The 17,380-nt window shown below is 40.3% G+C and overlaps 1 protein-coding gene across 6 annotated transcripts in view; it reads right to left on the bottom strand.

Moving 5' to 3' along the window:
* gria4b (glutamate receptor, ionotropic, AMPA 4b) overlaps positions 1 to 17,380 on the bottom strand; it is an 87,772-nt gene continuing 70,392 nt past the window's right edge. The window contains exons 12-16 of one of the 6 annotated variants that reach the window (XM_065286853.1): positions 9,143 to 9,341; positions 8,576 to 8,823; positions 4,428 to 4,542; positions 2,497 to 2,634; positions 1 to 1,824 (exon numbers count right to left, since the gene is read on the bottom strand). In XM_065286853.1, the coding sequence (XP_065142925.1) occupies positions 1,660 to 1,824; positions 2,497 to 2,634; positions 4,428 to 4,542; positions 8,576 to 8,823; positions 9,143 to 9,341 (865 nt within the window). In that variant the 3' untranslated portion in view covers positions 1 to 1,659. Of the gene's footprint in view, positions 1,825 to 2,303; positions 2,635 to 3,412; positions 3,528 to 4,427; positions 4,543 to 8,575; positions 8,824 to 9,142; positions 9,342 to 17,380 lie in introns of those variants that run through there. The other 5 variants (XM_065286854.1, XM_065286855.1, XM_065286858.1 and 2 more) reach the window with 5 other exon arrangements.

Below are 17,380 nucleotides of genomic sequence, written 5' to 3'. Positions count from 1 at the left end.
ATTAACATTTTACTAAAAAATGAAGATCAAAATAAATATTTACAATTTTATCATATCAACCCATTTAGGACACCACTTTAATCACAGCATTAGAGACTCTGAAAAAACTAATGCCACTCTGCAAACAGACTGATCTTTAATGCGTAGGGGTCAATGTGTATCTCTATAGATGATTTTTTGTTTTTAGAGAAAGAATTGAAAAGGAGAGAGAGAAGGAGAGAGAGAGATACAGATTGCAAGAGTTAGTGAAACTCTGTGTGTATTCATCAAAACAAGGAAAGAGAGACCATAAATTGCACTTTATCAGGTGAAATGTGAGTTGAACAGAATTGGGCAGTAAACAGAGAGAGAGACTGATCAGCAGTCCATTATGGTGTCCTGATACTTCGAGATTGTCCATTTATTTACGTCTAGCCGTCCAGTAAAGGCCCGTGTGGACAGATTCGGTGACTGGAGTTCGCTCCATTGCTACAGTTTCTGGAGAACAAACTAAAGGCCTGGATGAGGTTACACAGTGTTTTCATAAAAGGCCTGAGCTGAGCTCTGACCATGGCTCTCACAATACAAACAGTGTCTTCAGAGGTGGTCCGTGTTCATTTCTGTACACTTTTTTTTTCTCAGTTTTTCTTTTGTAGTTTGCACAGTTAGGTTGAAAGAAAGCGCTGTGATGAAAGCTCTCTTGAATTTATTTCATTTCATTTATTTCAGACGCGTCTGCTCTAAAATGAATGGACAAACATTTAAATATTTTAAATATGCTATTCTTCAATATTTTCTTAATAATCCATCACATAAATCGAAAATAAAATCTGTTTGTGTGGAAATAAAAATAAAACAGTCTAGAGGGTACCATGGTCTACAACTGCACAGTGATTATATGCAGGGCATGGCTTGGATATGGGCGCTAGGGGTGTGCGACACATTCCCGAAAATCATGAGCGCATAGGTCACTGGCACTGATAACATGCCCATGTTATTAAGTCCAAAGAGGTATACATCTACATATATCAAATCATTTTTGTGTTATCATTTTTTGTCTAATCATTATTGCGATGAATCCTTTTCTAAAGATGGATTAAAAAGTGAATAACACTACAGAATTGGCTATTTACAAATCTTTAAAAAGCAAGCGAGTTGTACAGTCTCCTATTTACAAAACGATGTAAATAATTTATTTAGGTACGATTTTATAGAATATATATTAACTCTTCTTCACAGTTTAAGCTTTACGTTTGTTGTTAATACTGTACCTGGGCAAATAAATGCCCATTTTAACTATAGACGTTAGGTGTATTTTAACCAGTGTTTCACGGTTTATGGCAGAGTGTTAGAACAAGCAGATTTGCCAAAACGTCCAACAAGATTCAGTTCAGTCATGATTCCCGTCTTCCCGTTCATCTGCTTCATCCACAAAGGCAGAGAGTAAATTACAAAAAACACAGAAGTCTCACTGTCTGTGGTAACCATCCTCTATATATCATATCTTGTGGTGGCACCCCAGGGACTCCAATGTGCGAAGCTGCCCTCGTTTCCGTTCCATCTTTCGAATCGGTGATTTTCCTTCACGATTGCTCAGCGTGGTGGCGTCATTGCTGTAGGGTTGGTTTTCTGATGTTTGCGGTTTTTGTGGTGTTTAAGGCACTTGAACGTTTTTGGTTTTCACGGTAAGTCAGACGACACCAGAGCCAGTCCGGAGGTCTGTCGCAGGGAGGGGCCAGAATGGACCGCCTTCGGGCAGTCGGGTGTCAGGACACGCCCATTCTCACCCACGCTCCCTGTAATAGACAGGCGCGCCTTATTCCGCATGGCTTCGGTGAAGGTGAGCTGCGTTCGGAGAAGAGACAGGGCAGAAAAAAGTGTCAGCAGATAATATTTTTAAAAGACTGACAAAAAAAACATTATTATTTGAATGAGCACACATTATTAGCAAGCACATATAAAAAAACACAGTTGCGATGAAGTGTATCGGATGCATCTGACGTAGTGCTTCAACTCTTCCATACTGGAAAAATTTACAAGTAGGGGATTTTCAAGGCTATGCCTATAATAAAATCACTGCTTGATCGCGCTATAATTACTCTTGCCATGTTTCTGGCAACTTTGCGTATCTATTCTAAAAAGATAAGAGTGCAAATCGGCTACCTCAGTCTTCGGCATGCACACATATGTGAATGCAAGTCTCCACTTGGAGTACACGTTGAGGAGACAGAACAAGGACACCACAAACACAAGAAGCTTTACCACGGGCTCACACGGTCAACACGGCAAGCTACTGCGGTGAAAACATAAGGAGCTCCACTTACTGCTCCCGGTCACCTACGTACATCTGACCTCCTACATCTCTACTCCTTCAGTGGCGTAGACGTTGTAACCCTCTCTATATGTGGCTAAACTTTGAGTGCTGTGGGTGGGACTTGGCCCGGGTGAGGGGCGGGGACTGGGGATGGGGGCGGGGTTGGGGAGAGGAGAGGAAGGGCGACGTTCAGACTCTTCCACCTTCATTCTCTTGGCCTCGTTTCGGGACTTGTAGCAGAACTCGATGAGGGCCACCAGCATGGCCAGGCCCAGGCCACCGACCAGAATGTAGAAGACCCCAGCCACATTACTGAGGCTTAGAGCCTGCGAGCTCTTGTCCTGAATGCGGGAGGAAGGAACAGAGAGAGAGAGGACGTTAACGGGACGGGAGCGGCGATGGGACACAAACACGCACACATTGCTATTCTACGGATCTACTCACTACCAGCATTCGACTACACACACACACACACACATATACAAAAATATAGAGAGTTTACATAGATGTCTTCGCAATTGGCTTTGATGCTAAGTCTTGCTGACCTTTTGGATATTTTTACTAGACAGGCATCAATGCTTTGACAGCAATTTAGGGGTGACAATTAGCATTTAATGACTGTAGATGCTGTAAATGGATTTCTAGTTCCTGTTATCATCGCAAGTGTTATTATTACACACTGCGAGGTCTCTTAAAGGGATCAGACACAGGATTTAACTTCTCACTATGTTTCTCACTTATCTCCACGTCTGAGGCTTTTCTAGCTCTCTGAGGGATCCACAAAAGTCAGGCCGCTTGGGTTGTCATGCGCAAAATCAACTGTACGCTCGGCTATGTAAACTTGAAAAACTTTCAAGCTTAGTCACTTCCATTCCTCTCGGGGTAATGGGTTTAAGGGCCTACAACTATTAATAAACATGAAGATGTAATGAAGAAAAGCAGGTCATGCTTAAACTACGGTAAAAAAAAAAAAATCACAAACCTCTCTTTCTCCCTAAAGATGAGCATGCATGCAACTTATATTGCTTGCTTTCTTCCTCTCTCACTGACACATAGCCTGACACCATGCCTGCGTGAGTATTAGACAACAGTGATGGTCCCAGACTTGTGGAGACTGACCTTACTTCCCGAGTCCTTGGGTCCACACTCGCCCTTATCGTACCACCATTTGTTTTTCAGCTTGTCTAAGATGCCTGATTCACTCAGTTTCAAAACGGCAAGGTTTACTGGGGTTCTTCAACCGCGCAGAGGATGTAACACAAATAACATAAATAACATCATAGGACATGTTATTTTATGTTATTCACTCATAACAGCTGACACAGCAGTTGCACTGGCAAAGTGACCGAGCCGAAGGTCCCATCGTTAAACATGTCTCTTTCCTCCGTTTAAAAGAGGAACGTTTAGGGCCCTGGACCGGAGCCGCAGACATGGGGTTGGATGGGACCCTGCTCCATCGCTTTTGGTAACGGGTACATACTGCCACGGCATTTCTTGAATTAAACACTGGAAGCAATTACTGTTAAACCACAATTATTGGCGTATGCCGTGAGCGTCAACCTCATTGTATCCCTATGTATATATATAATAATAAATACTTTGCTTTGTGTGTTTAATGCATTATGCAACACTGCAGCACCGTTTAACTCAAATAAATACCCTCATGAATACATTTCTCATTTTATGAGGAATTTTCATAACACTGTAATTGAGCATGAAGCTAGCAATCCCAAGGTAACAGGGTTTGATTTTCAGGGATTGCACGGACTGACGAAATGTAAGCCTTAAATGCAATATTATGAGCATCTGCCAAAAGCATTACTACAAATGATGTTATAATAAAACAAGCAGTAATTTTGCCTTAGTAGGAGAAAAATTGATTCAGAAATATGAAATGACTTCTAAAGCAGTTCGCACGGTTCGACGCTAAACACAGTAAATGCTAGAAGATCAAAGAGGGAATCTGTGCCCGGTATTCACAGCGAATATTTGTGCTCTGACAGTAATTGCGTTCCTCTCTCTCCCTTCAGGCTAAATAATGTCAGAATGAAGGTCAGGTATGTGGCGGCGCCCCGGCAGATGCCCCCGTTACAGAGGAAACTGGTTACCCGCGTTGGTTGACATAGTGGCTAACCTTCTCACCACCTCCTCCGCTGCCACATTCTCCTTTGTCGTACCACCACTTGTTTTTCAATTTGTCCAACAGGCCTTGCTCATTCAGTTTTAAAACTGCCAGGTTAACGGCACTTCTTGAAACGATAAAACATAGTTTGTCAGTAGCAGCAGTTTGTCATAGCTGAGCAGAATCCAATCAGGGTAAATAAAGACAGAAATGGGTGGATTAAAGCTCTACAGATTAGTCAACGACCCCACTTCCCTTTATAAAACACTTAAGGCACGGTGGACAAACCTCTCTTTTCCTGTTTTTTAGTGTTCGTTCACACCAGCCTTATTCGTTCTTACTCATGCCACACACCTCCAGATGGGGGAATGGAAAAATCAATAACTCCCCGCGCTTTAAAGCTCACCCCCACCTTTCCTTATTTCCCGTCATCTAACGCTTTACTATGCACTCAATATTGCTGTGAGATGCGCAAAGGGACCTCACAATATTGAATGCCTGTTACTTGCCTATATGCTGCTTACAGACGGTTTAAATGAGCGCCGAGGGTTTAAGCTTTGGAAAGTGCTGAATGAGTTTGATCCTATTCCCCAGACCCCTGCACTCCCACCCCCCGGCTCAACATAAGGGAGCTGGCAACGCAGTTCTGCTAATAAACACCAGGCAGCCATTTGTAATTTTATACATGAAAAAGCTTATAGGCAAGATCCAAATTTAACAATCGGCAAGCACCAACGGGGAGTAAGAATTTGAGCTGGTGAGCTACATGTGAAATAAATCAAGACTTTACTAACAGTTCACTTTATGTAACCTTACATCTGCTTAAGAAAACAATTCAAGCATCTTCTAACAAATGTAACTTTATTAAATGAGTCGAAATTACCGCATTTTCGCAATTTTTTCATAGTTTGGTGGGTCTTGGAACTTAATTTATTTCATATGAACCAAGAAAAAACATTTCCGTCTACAGCTGTGAGAGTCCGCTCTATGCTGCTCCTGTATTTATGTAATTAAATGGATTCGGGACCTTTTTGAACTTGATTTGGCTTTTCGTGTTAATTTAGCCTATTGAGCCTCTCAGGTATGTTCTGTATGCTATTGTGTATCGTGTAAATAACTGTTTATGTTACTTTAACATGTACAGACACCTATTCAGGCTGCGGTTCTGTGCTATTGTTAAGTTGAATAACTTGCCTTTCCAGAATAAATGTCTGTTCTTCTGCTTGGATTTATTTAAATCATTGACTGATGCGACTTATACTCTGGAGCGACTTAAAGTCTGGAAAATATGGTAACCTCATCTGAGAATATTCCTCATGTTATGCAACCAAACAAATTCACAGTGTATCTTTACTAGAAATTCATTAGAGAATGAGTAACACAATGACCTCGACATTCATACGGGTGGCTAATTTGTACAAATTTGTACAATCGGACTCATTTTTGTACGACTTGTTTTTGCTTCTGTTACATTAGGGGCAGGCTTTCGTTTTTTATTTGATTCACTATGTAGAAATTTATACGAAAAAACGTACGTACTTATTCCTAAGATTAGGCTGGGTGTCACAAATCCGCAAGCAAAATAAGCTAAAAATATCTCATGTCATTTACTAAAAATGCAAAACAATTAGTTGGTAATAATTATTTACTGTATGGTTTCTATATGTTAACGTTAATTTTGGATCCCGTTTACAGGATAACTATAAGCAATGTCACATACAGATAAGGCCGGATTCAAAACACACGTGTAAGCAGCACATATTTTCTTCTGCGCCCATGTTAACAAGTTAGAGGATTCATACAGTACAGCATGCTTGAGCAGCAGTGTCACGATCGTTTCAACGCCATGTCTAGTTTTTGCTGTGTTGCTGGTGTTCGATTAAATTGACAGTGCATTATTTATGGTTTAAATGCTCATGGATTGACGTGATAATGTCACAATTTTACTATAAAATCATGTATGTAATGTCTAGTGTGTTTTTAACAGTCACCATGACCGATTTTTGATTTTGCCCAAATCATAAAAACATTTAAATGAACTATGATACAAATCTACCTGCTATATGCATATATTGTACACTCACCTAAAGGATTATTAGGAACACCTGTTCAATTTCCCATTATTGATGCAATTATCTAATCAACCAATCACATGGCAGTTGCTTCAACGCATTTAGGGGTGTGGTCCTGGTCAAGACAATCTCCTGAACTCCAAACTAAATGTCAGAATGGGAAAGAAAGGTGATTTAAGCAATTTTGAGCGTGGCATGGTTGTTGGTGCCAGACGGGCCGGTCTGAGCATTTCACAATCTGCTCAGTTACTGGGATTTTCACTCACAACCATTTCTAGGGTTTACAAAGAATGCCTTGTTGAGGCCAGACGTCAGAGGAGAATGGTCCAACTGATTCAAGCTGATAGAAGAGCAACTTTGACTGAAATAACCACTCGTTACAACCGAGGTATGCAGCAAAGCATTTGTGAAGCCACAACACACACAACCTTGAGGCGGATGGGCTACAACAGCAGAAGACCCCACCGGGTACCACTCATCTCCACTTAAATAGGAAAAAGAGGCTACAATTTGCACAAGCTCACCCCCTAAGTACCAATTGGGCTTCGTTTAAATGCCACGTCATACCTTAGCATTGTTTCTGACCATGTCCATCCCTTTATGACCACCATGTACCCATCCTCTGATGGCTACTTCCAGCAGGATAATGCATCATGTCACAAAACTAGAATCATTTCAAATTGGTTTCTTGAAATTGACAATGAGTTCACTTTACTAAAATGGCTCCCACAGTCACCAGATCTCAACCCAATAGAGCATCTTTGGGATGTGGGGGAACGGGAACTTCGTGCCCTGGATGTGCATTCCACAAATCTCCATCAACTGCAAGATGCTATCCTATCAATATGGGTCAACATTTCTAAAGAATGCTTTCGGCACCTTGTTATATCAATGCCATGTAAAAGTAAGGCGGTTCTGAAAGCAAAAGGGGGTCAAACACAGTATTAGTTTGGTGTTCCTAATAATCCTTTAGGTAAGTGTATATGTCAAAGGGGAATGCTAAAACATTGGACTGTCAATCACTGATGAAACCCCATGTTTTATTGAAAACTTCAGAGAAACAGTTTGGATAATGTGCCATGGGCTTTTTATATCCTTTTCTTTCTTAATTCATTACACAAACCAGAAAAGCATGAAAATAATGTGGATTAAACCGGTCACAGTTGCATAACAACACTGACAGTCAAAGAAAAGCTTTTGCTCATCAATGTAAGTAAAATAAAGTAATGTGAACTTGAAATGGTTGTATTGATGGTAAGCTGTGCCATGAGTGCTGCAACCGAGCCGGTGTGAAAGCACAACAGGTACGTGCGCAAACGCTCTTTTGCCGCGCAGCTGAGGCGACCCTACTGCGCCACTTTCGTGTGTGGTGTGAAACGGGGGTAAAATGAGACTAGGATAGGTTTTTCTTTAGGCTAAATTGATTTAAGAGAGGTTTGTCCTAAATGCGATTTTATCCTGAATGCAACATTGACACAAACACAAGAACAAAAAACAGGAGGAGGAAAGAATGTAGTGAGACATCTGAGCTGAGGAGGAGAAGAGAAAGAAGTGCATTAAAAGAAGACAGTGCTGTACATCTGAAGCCATGTGAGTCTTCTGCACTGATCTGACATCACTTTAGTAACCATTGGTTGCTTTCCCCACACTATCTGGAGAAGCTTAAGACAAACCAGTGGTAACTCCACAACGAAACGGCTCTTTTTGGGTGCTACCATCATCTATAAGCGACCCTTCTCAATTTTTAGAAAAGCCTTGCTTTGTATGGTGCATTATACATATTGATAAGTTCCTATTAATATGTGTACGTCTTAAAGAGAGACAGGATGTGTCAGACCAGGTAGATTTTCACAGGCTTGTTTGTTCAACAAAATTCACGCTCTTCGTCCAGTTTTCATCTCCAAAATTCAGCGGCATGCAATTACCTGCTTGAAGCTACATAAGAAAACGAAGAAGTAGCACAATGCATACAAGAACATGAATGTGACAGAAGCGAAATTAAAAAAAGAGAAGAAATAGAAATAGGCACGCCAGGGAAGGTGGAATACCATAACAACACACGAGATATTGTTATACTACTCCACCCACCTTAACTGTGAGCCCTTGGGCGTGGCCACCCCGTAGCCTTTGGAGTCCAGGTTGCCGCCCACTTTCATGGTGTCGCAGGGTTTGCGCTGTTCCGTGTACTCGTTCATGGTGGACTCCAGCAGGAAGGCGTACTTCCCTTTAGACTTTCGCACCCGTGCCACGCCCTCCGCTGTGGTTTTGGTGAACACCGTGGGCTCTGCTGACTTCATGTAGCTCCACATTTTCTCGTAGACGGCGATCTTTGACCTCTGAAAGTTGGTAGAGAATTCCAGTGAAGTGCGCAAAGGCAGCTTTGTTAGTCAATGAATTACAGTGTAGTTTATTGGTGAAGACTTCTTTGAAAGAATTCTGGTGCATTTTATTTTGGCTTTACGGGCATCTATGCTAGCATACACCTAATCAGGTGGTTATTTGTTTATATAGTCGAAAACTACAGATTTAAGCAAGATGCAATGGTATTATTATAAACAGGGAAAAGTGCAATGCTCAAAACAGATACAGATCTAGCAAAGAAATGTAGCAAAGGCTCCATCACACTTCCTCCCTCCATTAACCTCACCCACTCACCCTGAAGAACTCTTTGGTGGAGCCCGAGTCTAGAGTACCATACGCTATGTCTGTCTGCTTGGCAAGATCCTCTGCGCTCTCGATGGGTGACACCATCCTCTCCACAGTGAGGAAAGCAGCCAGGTTGGCTGTGTAGGAGGAGATGATGATCAGGGTGAAAAACCACCACACTCCACCTACGATGCGTCCAGAAAGAGACCTACACCGGCAATCGGGAGAGGAGGAGATTGGAGAGGAAATGACCATGTAGGGTGGGTTTGAAGAAGTTGTGAATGACAGAGCGATGTGAGAGAGGATAATAACAGAAAAATAAGAAGGGAAAGGTAGGAAAGAGTATTGGAGGAAGCAAGAGGAGAAAACAGAGATCAGAATTAAAATGAGAAATTTACCATCACCCAAAATTGAAAATATTGTCAGCAGTTCTGAGATCAGATGACCTTCAGACATGAGAACAAATGACTTTTGATGTCACTGACATCCAACCTGCACCACAGGCGCCGGTATTGATTTCTAACTGTGGGGTCAAATGAGGGACAACATTTTCTATTTTGGGTGCAGAATTCATTTAAACACAAAATATATGAGGTTTCTGTAGTATATGGTGACCCTGCAGCAGATGCATTATACTTTTAATTGACAAAAACTGCAAACCCTTGAACTTGTGACTCAGCATCACAAACCCATATACAGGATGAGGTTCTCCTTTACTAAAAGGGAGATCTCTCTGACTGGGTACCATGAAGACAGATTGGCTATTTAGAGTGGGCAGGCGGGGACGTCAAGCACAATGGAGGCGAAGTGATAAAACCCAACGCTGTTTATATTCCCACCTCGCCCTGTTTATGCAAATCGCTTTACAAGACTGCACTGCAAAATGGCCATTGTGAATTTATGCAGGTCTGTCCTTCTTTTTGCTGTCAAGGAAACATTCTTGAGTCGAGGCACGGTAGATTTAATAATATGCTTTTAAAGAATGGAGTAAAGGTGCTCACTAATACTGAATTATAGTGAATTACTGTGGAAGAAAAAAATGTTGTTTTTTCATGATATTTAGAAAAGTCAGATGATCAAACAAAACATTATTTATGCTGGTTTATATTCTATTCGTTTTGTATTCGGTTTGCCATTTCTTTCAACCCTGTTACTGAATTTAGGATATAGTCAAAGACACAAAAAAAAATGCTGGGTTATTTTCAACCCATCGGTTGGTCAAAACCGTCTGTGGTTAAATTAACTAAGGAAATGTTTCGATTTTACACAACAATTGGTTAAAACAACCCAGGCTATTGGGTCGAAACAACATAGCAAAGATTAAATTACAACCCAACGGAATGGGTTCATCCTTTTTTGACCCAAATATAACCCAGCATTATTTTAGGGTGTGCACAATACATTGATATGGATCGATACATCAATTTAATTTCTAACGATCCAATGCATCAATCCCACACGTAAAAAAACGATTTGAGGTACTTTTATTTTGACACCCTCATTCCTTGACGTAACGTAGGACGTAGCGCGCATTTTTGTGTAGCGCGCATATTTTGTTGTGAATGCGATGCAGAAACAAAGTGGTTGTATCAGCAAAAACACAGCGAAAGAGACATAAAACGAGGTTGTTTTTTTGCACTGCAGGTAATATTGTCCTTGCAAAACCCAGTGTCCTCTCTCATGAACATGTTGAGTTTTTTTTTTTTAAAGAAAAATCTCTCAAAAGAGACCACTACAGCACTTGTTTGACTGTTTGATCTGATATTGTGTGACAGATCAAATGCTTAAGTTTAAAAGCTTTATTTTTTATATTAATATCTTTTTTATTTAATACATTTTTTTCTAAAACTACCTCAGTGATTGTCACTATTGCACATTCTGGCACAAAATACTGAAAAACTTCATCATACGCTTTATTAAAAAAAAGTGAATTTTTGTTAGTTTGTTGTTGTAAATGTTCCAGTTGGGACAGAGATTGTGCCATTTTCAAATAGTTTAATTAAATGATCATTTTATATATTTTGGTTGCATTTGTAAGTAAAAATGTAACTGCTTAACTAGGCGCATAAAAATATTGATAAATTAATCAAATCGGATCGAAAAAGCAGTTGAGGTACCGTCAAAAATCCAATTGCTGCCGTAGAAAATCGAGTTTTTATCGAACCATAACGAACTGTCCGATTTACACCCCTATTTTAAACCGTGATGTTTACGAATGAGTCATATTCTAGCAAAAAATGTACAAATTTAATAAAAAAAAAGAGAATTAAAAATACTAATATTACTGTATTCATGCAGTGCCAAATACATTTTGTGACATGTGATGTTAAAATTCCAGATTAAATGCACAGTAACCCAGCACATTCGTTCCTGGAACGGTTAGTTACCGCTAAACGCTAACCTGTATGCAGACACACCATTCAAGCCAAGTGACGTCTAAAGATCGGATGCGCCGGCCCTTGCGCTAACCGCGCCTAATGGATTTGACTTCATGAGACAAAGCCAATTTAATAAGAGCCTAAATTGAGTGGACACGAAACCAGTGAGTCACCCCTCAGGCCTCGCTGCAGAGCTGTAGCCCGGCATACAGTATCATTCATAAAGACGTATGATTTATGAACAAATGAGCGTTTCCTCTGGTCTCTCATCATGTCATTTCATGTAACACAGACCCTCTGATCACAGCTCAATGATAAGAGTTAGACCGTCTCTCTGGATTTCACACGCACTCACATCCAAAATAAGCAAACCATCACCAGCGCATTCCTCAAAGCGGCTCATTATCAAAGCGGTGCCATTAGAGCTGTGAAATTGAATACGTTACCGTCGCCCTGTGCATTACTCACTGCAGCCATAATGCAGATTTCTCATCGAAAAAAAGACACATCAGCATGTGCGCATATGAGCGAACGAGAGGGTGTTTGGAGAATTGAAATTACATTCTAAAACGTTAGCAAAGGTTTAATGGGGGTAGATTTGTGCCGGCATGGAGGAAGTCGGTAACGGTAAGGCGAGCGGGACTGGAATAGAGAGACCTTGACATGCTGTAGATAAATGGAAAGGTCACTGCCTGCAGCCACAGTAAGCCTCCAGCATTTTATTTATTCATGGTTTCCTCTCTACTGCTCTGATTAAGATTTAATACCTGCAAATCAATTTCTCCATGCATGAGACCAGTCATTCACAATCATACTCCACATTACTGATCTCTACTTTCACCGGCAAATTGGAGAAATCAGAGAGCAAGCTCTTACATCAGCCAGTTGAAATACGTTCATTCATATTTAGCAGCAATTTCTATCTCTTAGCATTGTTGGATAGAGGAAGTGGTAGCTTTGGTCTTAAAAACACTAACTGTATGAACAAAGCCTGTGCATAACAGAATATACAGTTCAAAGTAAAAAGGTCCTAATATATACCATTTAGGTACAGATGTGTATACTTTTAGTACCAATTAGTATACATATTGGCACACAGGTGTACACTCAGCGTTGGGTCAAAAAGGGACGAACCCAACCCATTGGGTTGTAATTTAACCTATGCTGAGTTGTTCATTCTCTGGGTTAATTTTACCACAACAGCTGGGTTTGTCCCTTTTTGGCCCAACGCTGGGTTGAAAATAACCTACCATTTTAGGCTGGATTTACACTGCAAATTTGTATGCCCAATTCCCATTTATTTGACTCATACCCAATATCTGCATTTACACTTAACACTAGGCAAACAATTTAAGGTAGACATACTGACACGAAACAGCTTAAACCTCAGAGGAAGTAAAATATCGCCATATGCAATGGACACAAACAAAACGAATATACAAGATTATAGAGGTTAAGTGTAACAAGACATAAAACTTCAACATTACTCCACTAAGTGGAGCCACTTCCTCTATTGCACTGCTAAGAAGAGTCATGTGATCGCAGGTGGTGTCCATCTAAGTTGACGTCATTTGCCAGTGTTGCATTTTTAATGACACACGACTAGGGATGCAGCGATTATAGATTTTGATGGTACGGTTATAGTCTGATAAATAATCACGGTTGTACGGTTATTACGGTTATTAAGGATTCATTTATTTTACAACATTTATGAATAAAATCACATGAATAAATTTTTGAACAATTGCTAAATTTTTCTGTATTTTCAGTTTGTGTATTTTCTCTACAATTCTTGGACAAATGATAATAATAATAACTTGGCTGGCTTTGACTTAAACCATATAGGTGCCTTTGAAACCTGTAGGCTATTCATTTTAATGATCTTTTGAATAAATGTAACTTTACATTTGGACTGAATAAAGTTATATTATTTTGGTTTGTTTGAAGTATTGAAGTAAAATATATGAAGTAAAAATGATAAGAGCCTCTCAAAATGAATAATTACACAGGGTCATCCTGAACCAGGTACTGCAAGTCATTCTGACAGGTGAAGCTTAATATTACACAAAAGTCAAATATAAATATTAGGGGTGGCAAGATTAACGTGTTAACTAATGCTATTAATTAATTAATCATTAACGTGTTAAAATAATTCAACGTAATGAAATGCAGTCAGACCACCAGGAGCCCCGCCCGGGTTTGATCCGCGAGCAGGAGGTTTTTAATGCTGTACAGAGTAGACCGATTGGAGTGTGGCTCTTTCACGTACAGATGCAGGTGCGCTCGCACACATCCACGCACACGCACACACAAACCAGATGCACGAACAACCAAGAGACGCGTCACGCGCACATATTCTTTTGAACGCGGAGCTTTGTCATACAATGCACAATCCAGATGCACGAACAACCAAGAGACGCGTCACGCGCACATATTCTTTTGAACGCGGAGCTTTGTCATACAATGCATCATGACGCATGCGCCTCTTGGTGGTTCGTGGATCTGGTTTGTGCGTGCGTGAAACAAAAACACGCGGTGTAGCGAAGGCTTTACGGTTACTTAACCGTGACATTTTAAAGCGCGGTTAATAGTGAAACCGGTTAATCGCTGCATCCCTACACACGACATGTCTTGAGATGGAAATATCGGATCTGTTCGCTTACTGCTTACTTTGTGAATGAGAATGCATGTATCGGATTCGTATTCGTATTTATTTCCACATATGAAGGAGGCCTGAAACTGATCGAAAAATATCGGATTTCATACATTTTTTTCCTGCTTACATGCTGTAGGTCATATCTAATCTGTGCTACTTGAGGGGGAAAAATTAAGTCACTTCAAACAGGCAGTGTAAATGCGGCCTAACTGTGGGTTCACACCAGTCGTGTCTGAGGCGTCAAATTCGCGTCTACCGAACATTTTGAGTTTACTCGCTTCATTCATGTGTGAAAGCCGCCCATGAAATTCTAGGCATTGAGACATTCATGCTGAAATTCGCGTCATAGAAGGAGCAGTTCACATTTTTTCAATTTGCACGTTTTCTGCGGCAACGCTCAATTCAAGCTAGATGCGCGAATGAGGCAGAATCGTGTCTACCGTGCTGCGCTAAACGCCTCATTCGTTACGCAAGCCCTCCAGACACGCGTCATCGTGTCTTCACATTGACTTAACATTGAAAATTTGATGCCTCTACCGTGGCTGGTGTGAACACAGCATAAGAGTTTACTTTTTGAAAGGGTACCACCACAGTAATAGCTGTTGTATCTTTGTTTCTGAGAATGTATAACCAGTGCTAAGGTATAACAACACCCTAAACAATGCTGGGTTGTTGGTGGCGTCCAATATGGACAAACTTATGCTGAGTCTTGATTCGGACTTGACACTTTATTGATTTGGACTCGAGTTGGACTACTAGACTACAACACTGGTTTCAATGCATAGTTAGGTTAAATATAGAGATTTGGACAATTTAAACTAATTTAAATTGTTTGTCTATAGATGGTTTTAGCAGTAACAAAATAAACAAATGGCTTTGGTGAAAGACGCGTAACTTCCAGTAAATTCTGCTCCGAATCAAAAACAACAGAGTCCTTTAAGATAAGTTTTTTTCTGATAACAAGCAAAATAATCAACACATAGATTACCTTAGTTTAATCATAGCTAAAGCGTATCAAAAAACTACACTTAGCTAACGTTACTGTGTAAAATTTGTACTATACAATGTATGCAATCTTAACTACAGATCGGCAGCCAAACCTCCCATCAAATAGCGGTAATCCATGATCCCCGTCTTTCCGCATCTTGAGGAAACCAAAACATTTTTTATTTTTGACGAAGTATTTATTCAAGAGTTCAGGCAGACCATTAAACAAACATTGACCGGAAGTAAAGTTCCCCTCAGACAAGTAATCGTGTCAACGCACATGCGCAACGCACATTTTTCCTATGGCTAATGGGTAAAATATAGACAAAGTAACTTATACAAAAGTACCTCATTTCATCTAAAGTTCAGACATATAGAGGACAATACAATTTTCCCAATGCACTTGAATTTAAATTCATTTCCCAGTTTCATTAAAAACTTAAAATCTCAGGATGGCCGGAAAGAAAAACGTATGTAGCACCCGTTACCCACGTCATAACACATGCTATTTCAGGGATGTGTTTCATCTGTGTATGGTCATAAATCTTAAAAGGAAATTACAGTTCAAGGGATTCAACTTTTTATCCCAGTGTGTCTTACGAAGATAAATGATTTGAGGGCTGAAATGATCATTTTGGCATGGAGAAAACCTGGGGCAATGTTGTAGCCTCATCTCCGCTCTCTCATTTCCTACACTGTTACAGCACAGGCCTGGTGAGTGAATCATATCCTTGCATCAATCCCATGATGCCGCTCTCCTCCTAACCCTACAATCATTTCCAAGCCATCTAAGGAATAAAAGAAGTCACTGAATAGAGGCAATTATTTGAGAAAGATCGACCATGAAATACAAAAGCAGGAACAAAAGAGAAAAGCAGCGGAGGATGGACAGAGAGAGAGATTAAGGAAGATCAAGAAAAGAAAATCGTCCAATGGCATGCCATTAAACAAAATGTGTGTTATATAGTGAGATAAACTGTTGTCGAAGGTGCTAAGTCAAAAAAAGGCTGGCAAGATGCAAAATTACAGCTTTTCTAACCAATACCAAACCTCATATTTTCTATGCAACCCCTCCTCTTTATACATAAGTACATACTACACCTGCAAACACAAGCATCCTTGACAGCATAGCTCTGCTTTACACACACTTAAATAAATATTACTGCAATCAAAGCCCTTCAAGGACTTAGGGCACGGAAGCATAAAGACTTAATGTGGGAATATAGATGTGGTTTATCCAAAGCCTTTAAACATAAACGCTACCGTATCATTAGCATATCTTAATTCTCATTGAAAACGATTTTTTCCATCTTCCCATGTCTGACAGGGTCTGATGCCCACACGCATTAAGACCACAGTACAAAACCGCAGCGGTATCGCACATGGCAGGCGCTGGCTGTTCTCAGGACCAGAAAGCTGCTTTACCTTTCTGCGTATGACACCTGCCAGCTGCCTGAGCCAAAAACACGACAGGAAAACAGGCAAGAGTTATAACCCTGTCTGGCCTCATCACTGAAGACGCCTTCAGCATTTTCATACCCATCATCTTCACGTCGTCCTCATCATTTATCTTGCTTAGAAACTGTTTAACTCGACATGCAAACTGTGAACAGTAAAGGCACATTTAATAGAGTGGTGCCGAATGAAAGTGAATTAATGAAACATAGATCGACTGCTAAGTAAATAAAATAGGATCAATGCTTCAGTTTTGGGTGTTCATGAACCGATAGCTCACATTCTTATCACACATTCAAAAGCAAGCCATTTCCATACAACAAAAAAAAAACAGAAATAATACAACAGCCGTGCCCCAAACCCACCCTATTGGTGATATTAAACGCCACAGACTATTTTATGGAAATCATTGTACAAATGGCTTACTTATAGCGTTTCCACGTATTAAAGGATAAAGTATTTTAACATTGAAAAATATTGCACACTTCAGCTTTAAAATATGCACATAACTATCAGGCGAGTATAAAGCAAATCTTCACATTTGAATAAACAGCAGGCTGTTAGTCGAGGAGAAATAAAGGACAAGTACAGACGTTCGGGTAACGCCGTTGTGCTACTGCGTCTAAATCGAGAGTGCTAAGGCACATGCTGACTAAAGAGAATTAATGGCATATACTAAAGAAAATTAATGGAAGTGTTTTAAGAGCCATTTCATTGGTCCAATTCATGAATCTTATTAATTCTATGCAAAAATGATGAAGTGCATGATTC

This window comes from Paramisgurnus dabryanus, chromosome 18 (assembly GCF_030506205.2).
Source record: "Paramisgurnus dabryanus chromosome 18, PD_genome_1.1, whole genome shotgun sequence".
In the NCBI taxonomy this organism is placed as follows: Eukaryota; Metazoa; Chordata; class Actinopteri; order Cypriniformes; family Cobitidae; genus Paramisgurnus; species Paramisgurnus dabryanus.
The sequence above is the reverse complement of the archived record's forward strand: the minus strand, read 5'-3'. Positions and strand labels throughout refer to the sequence as shown.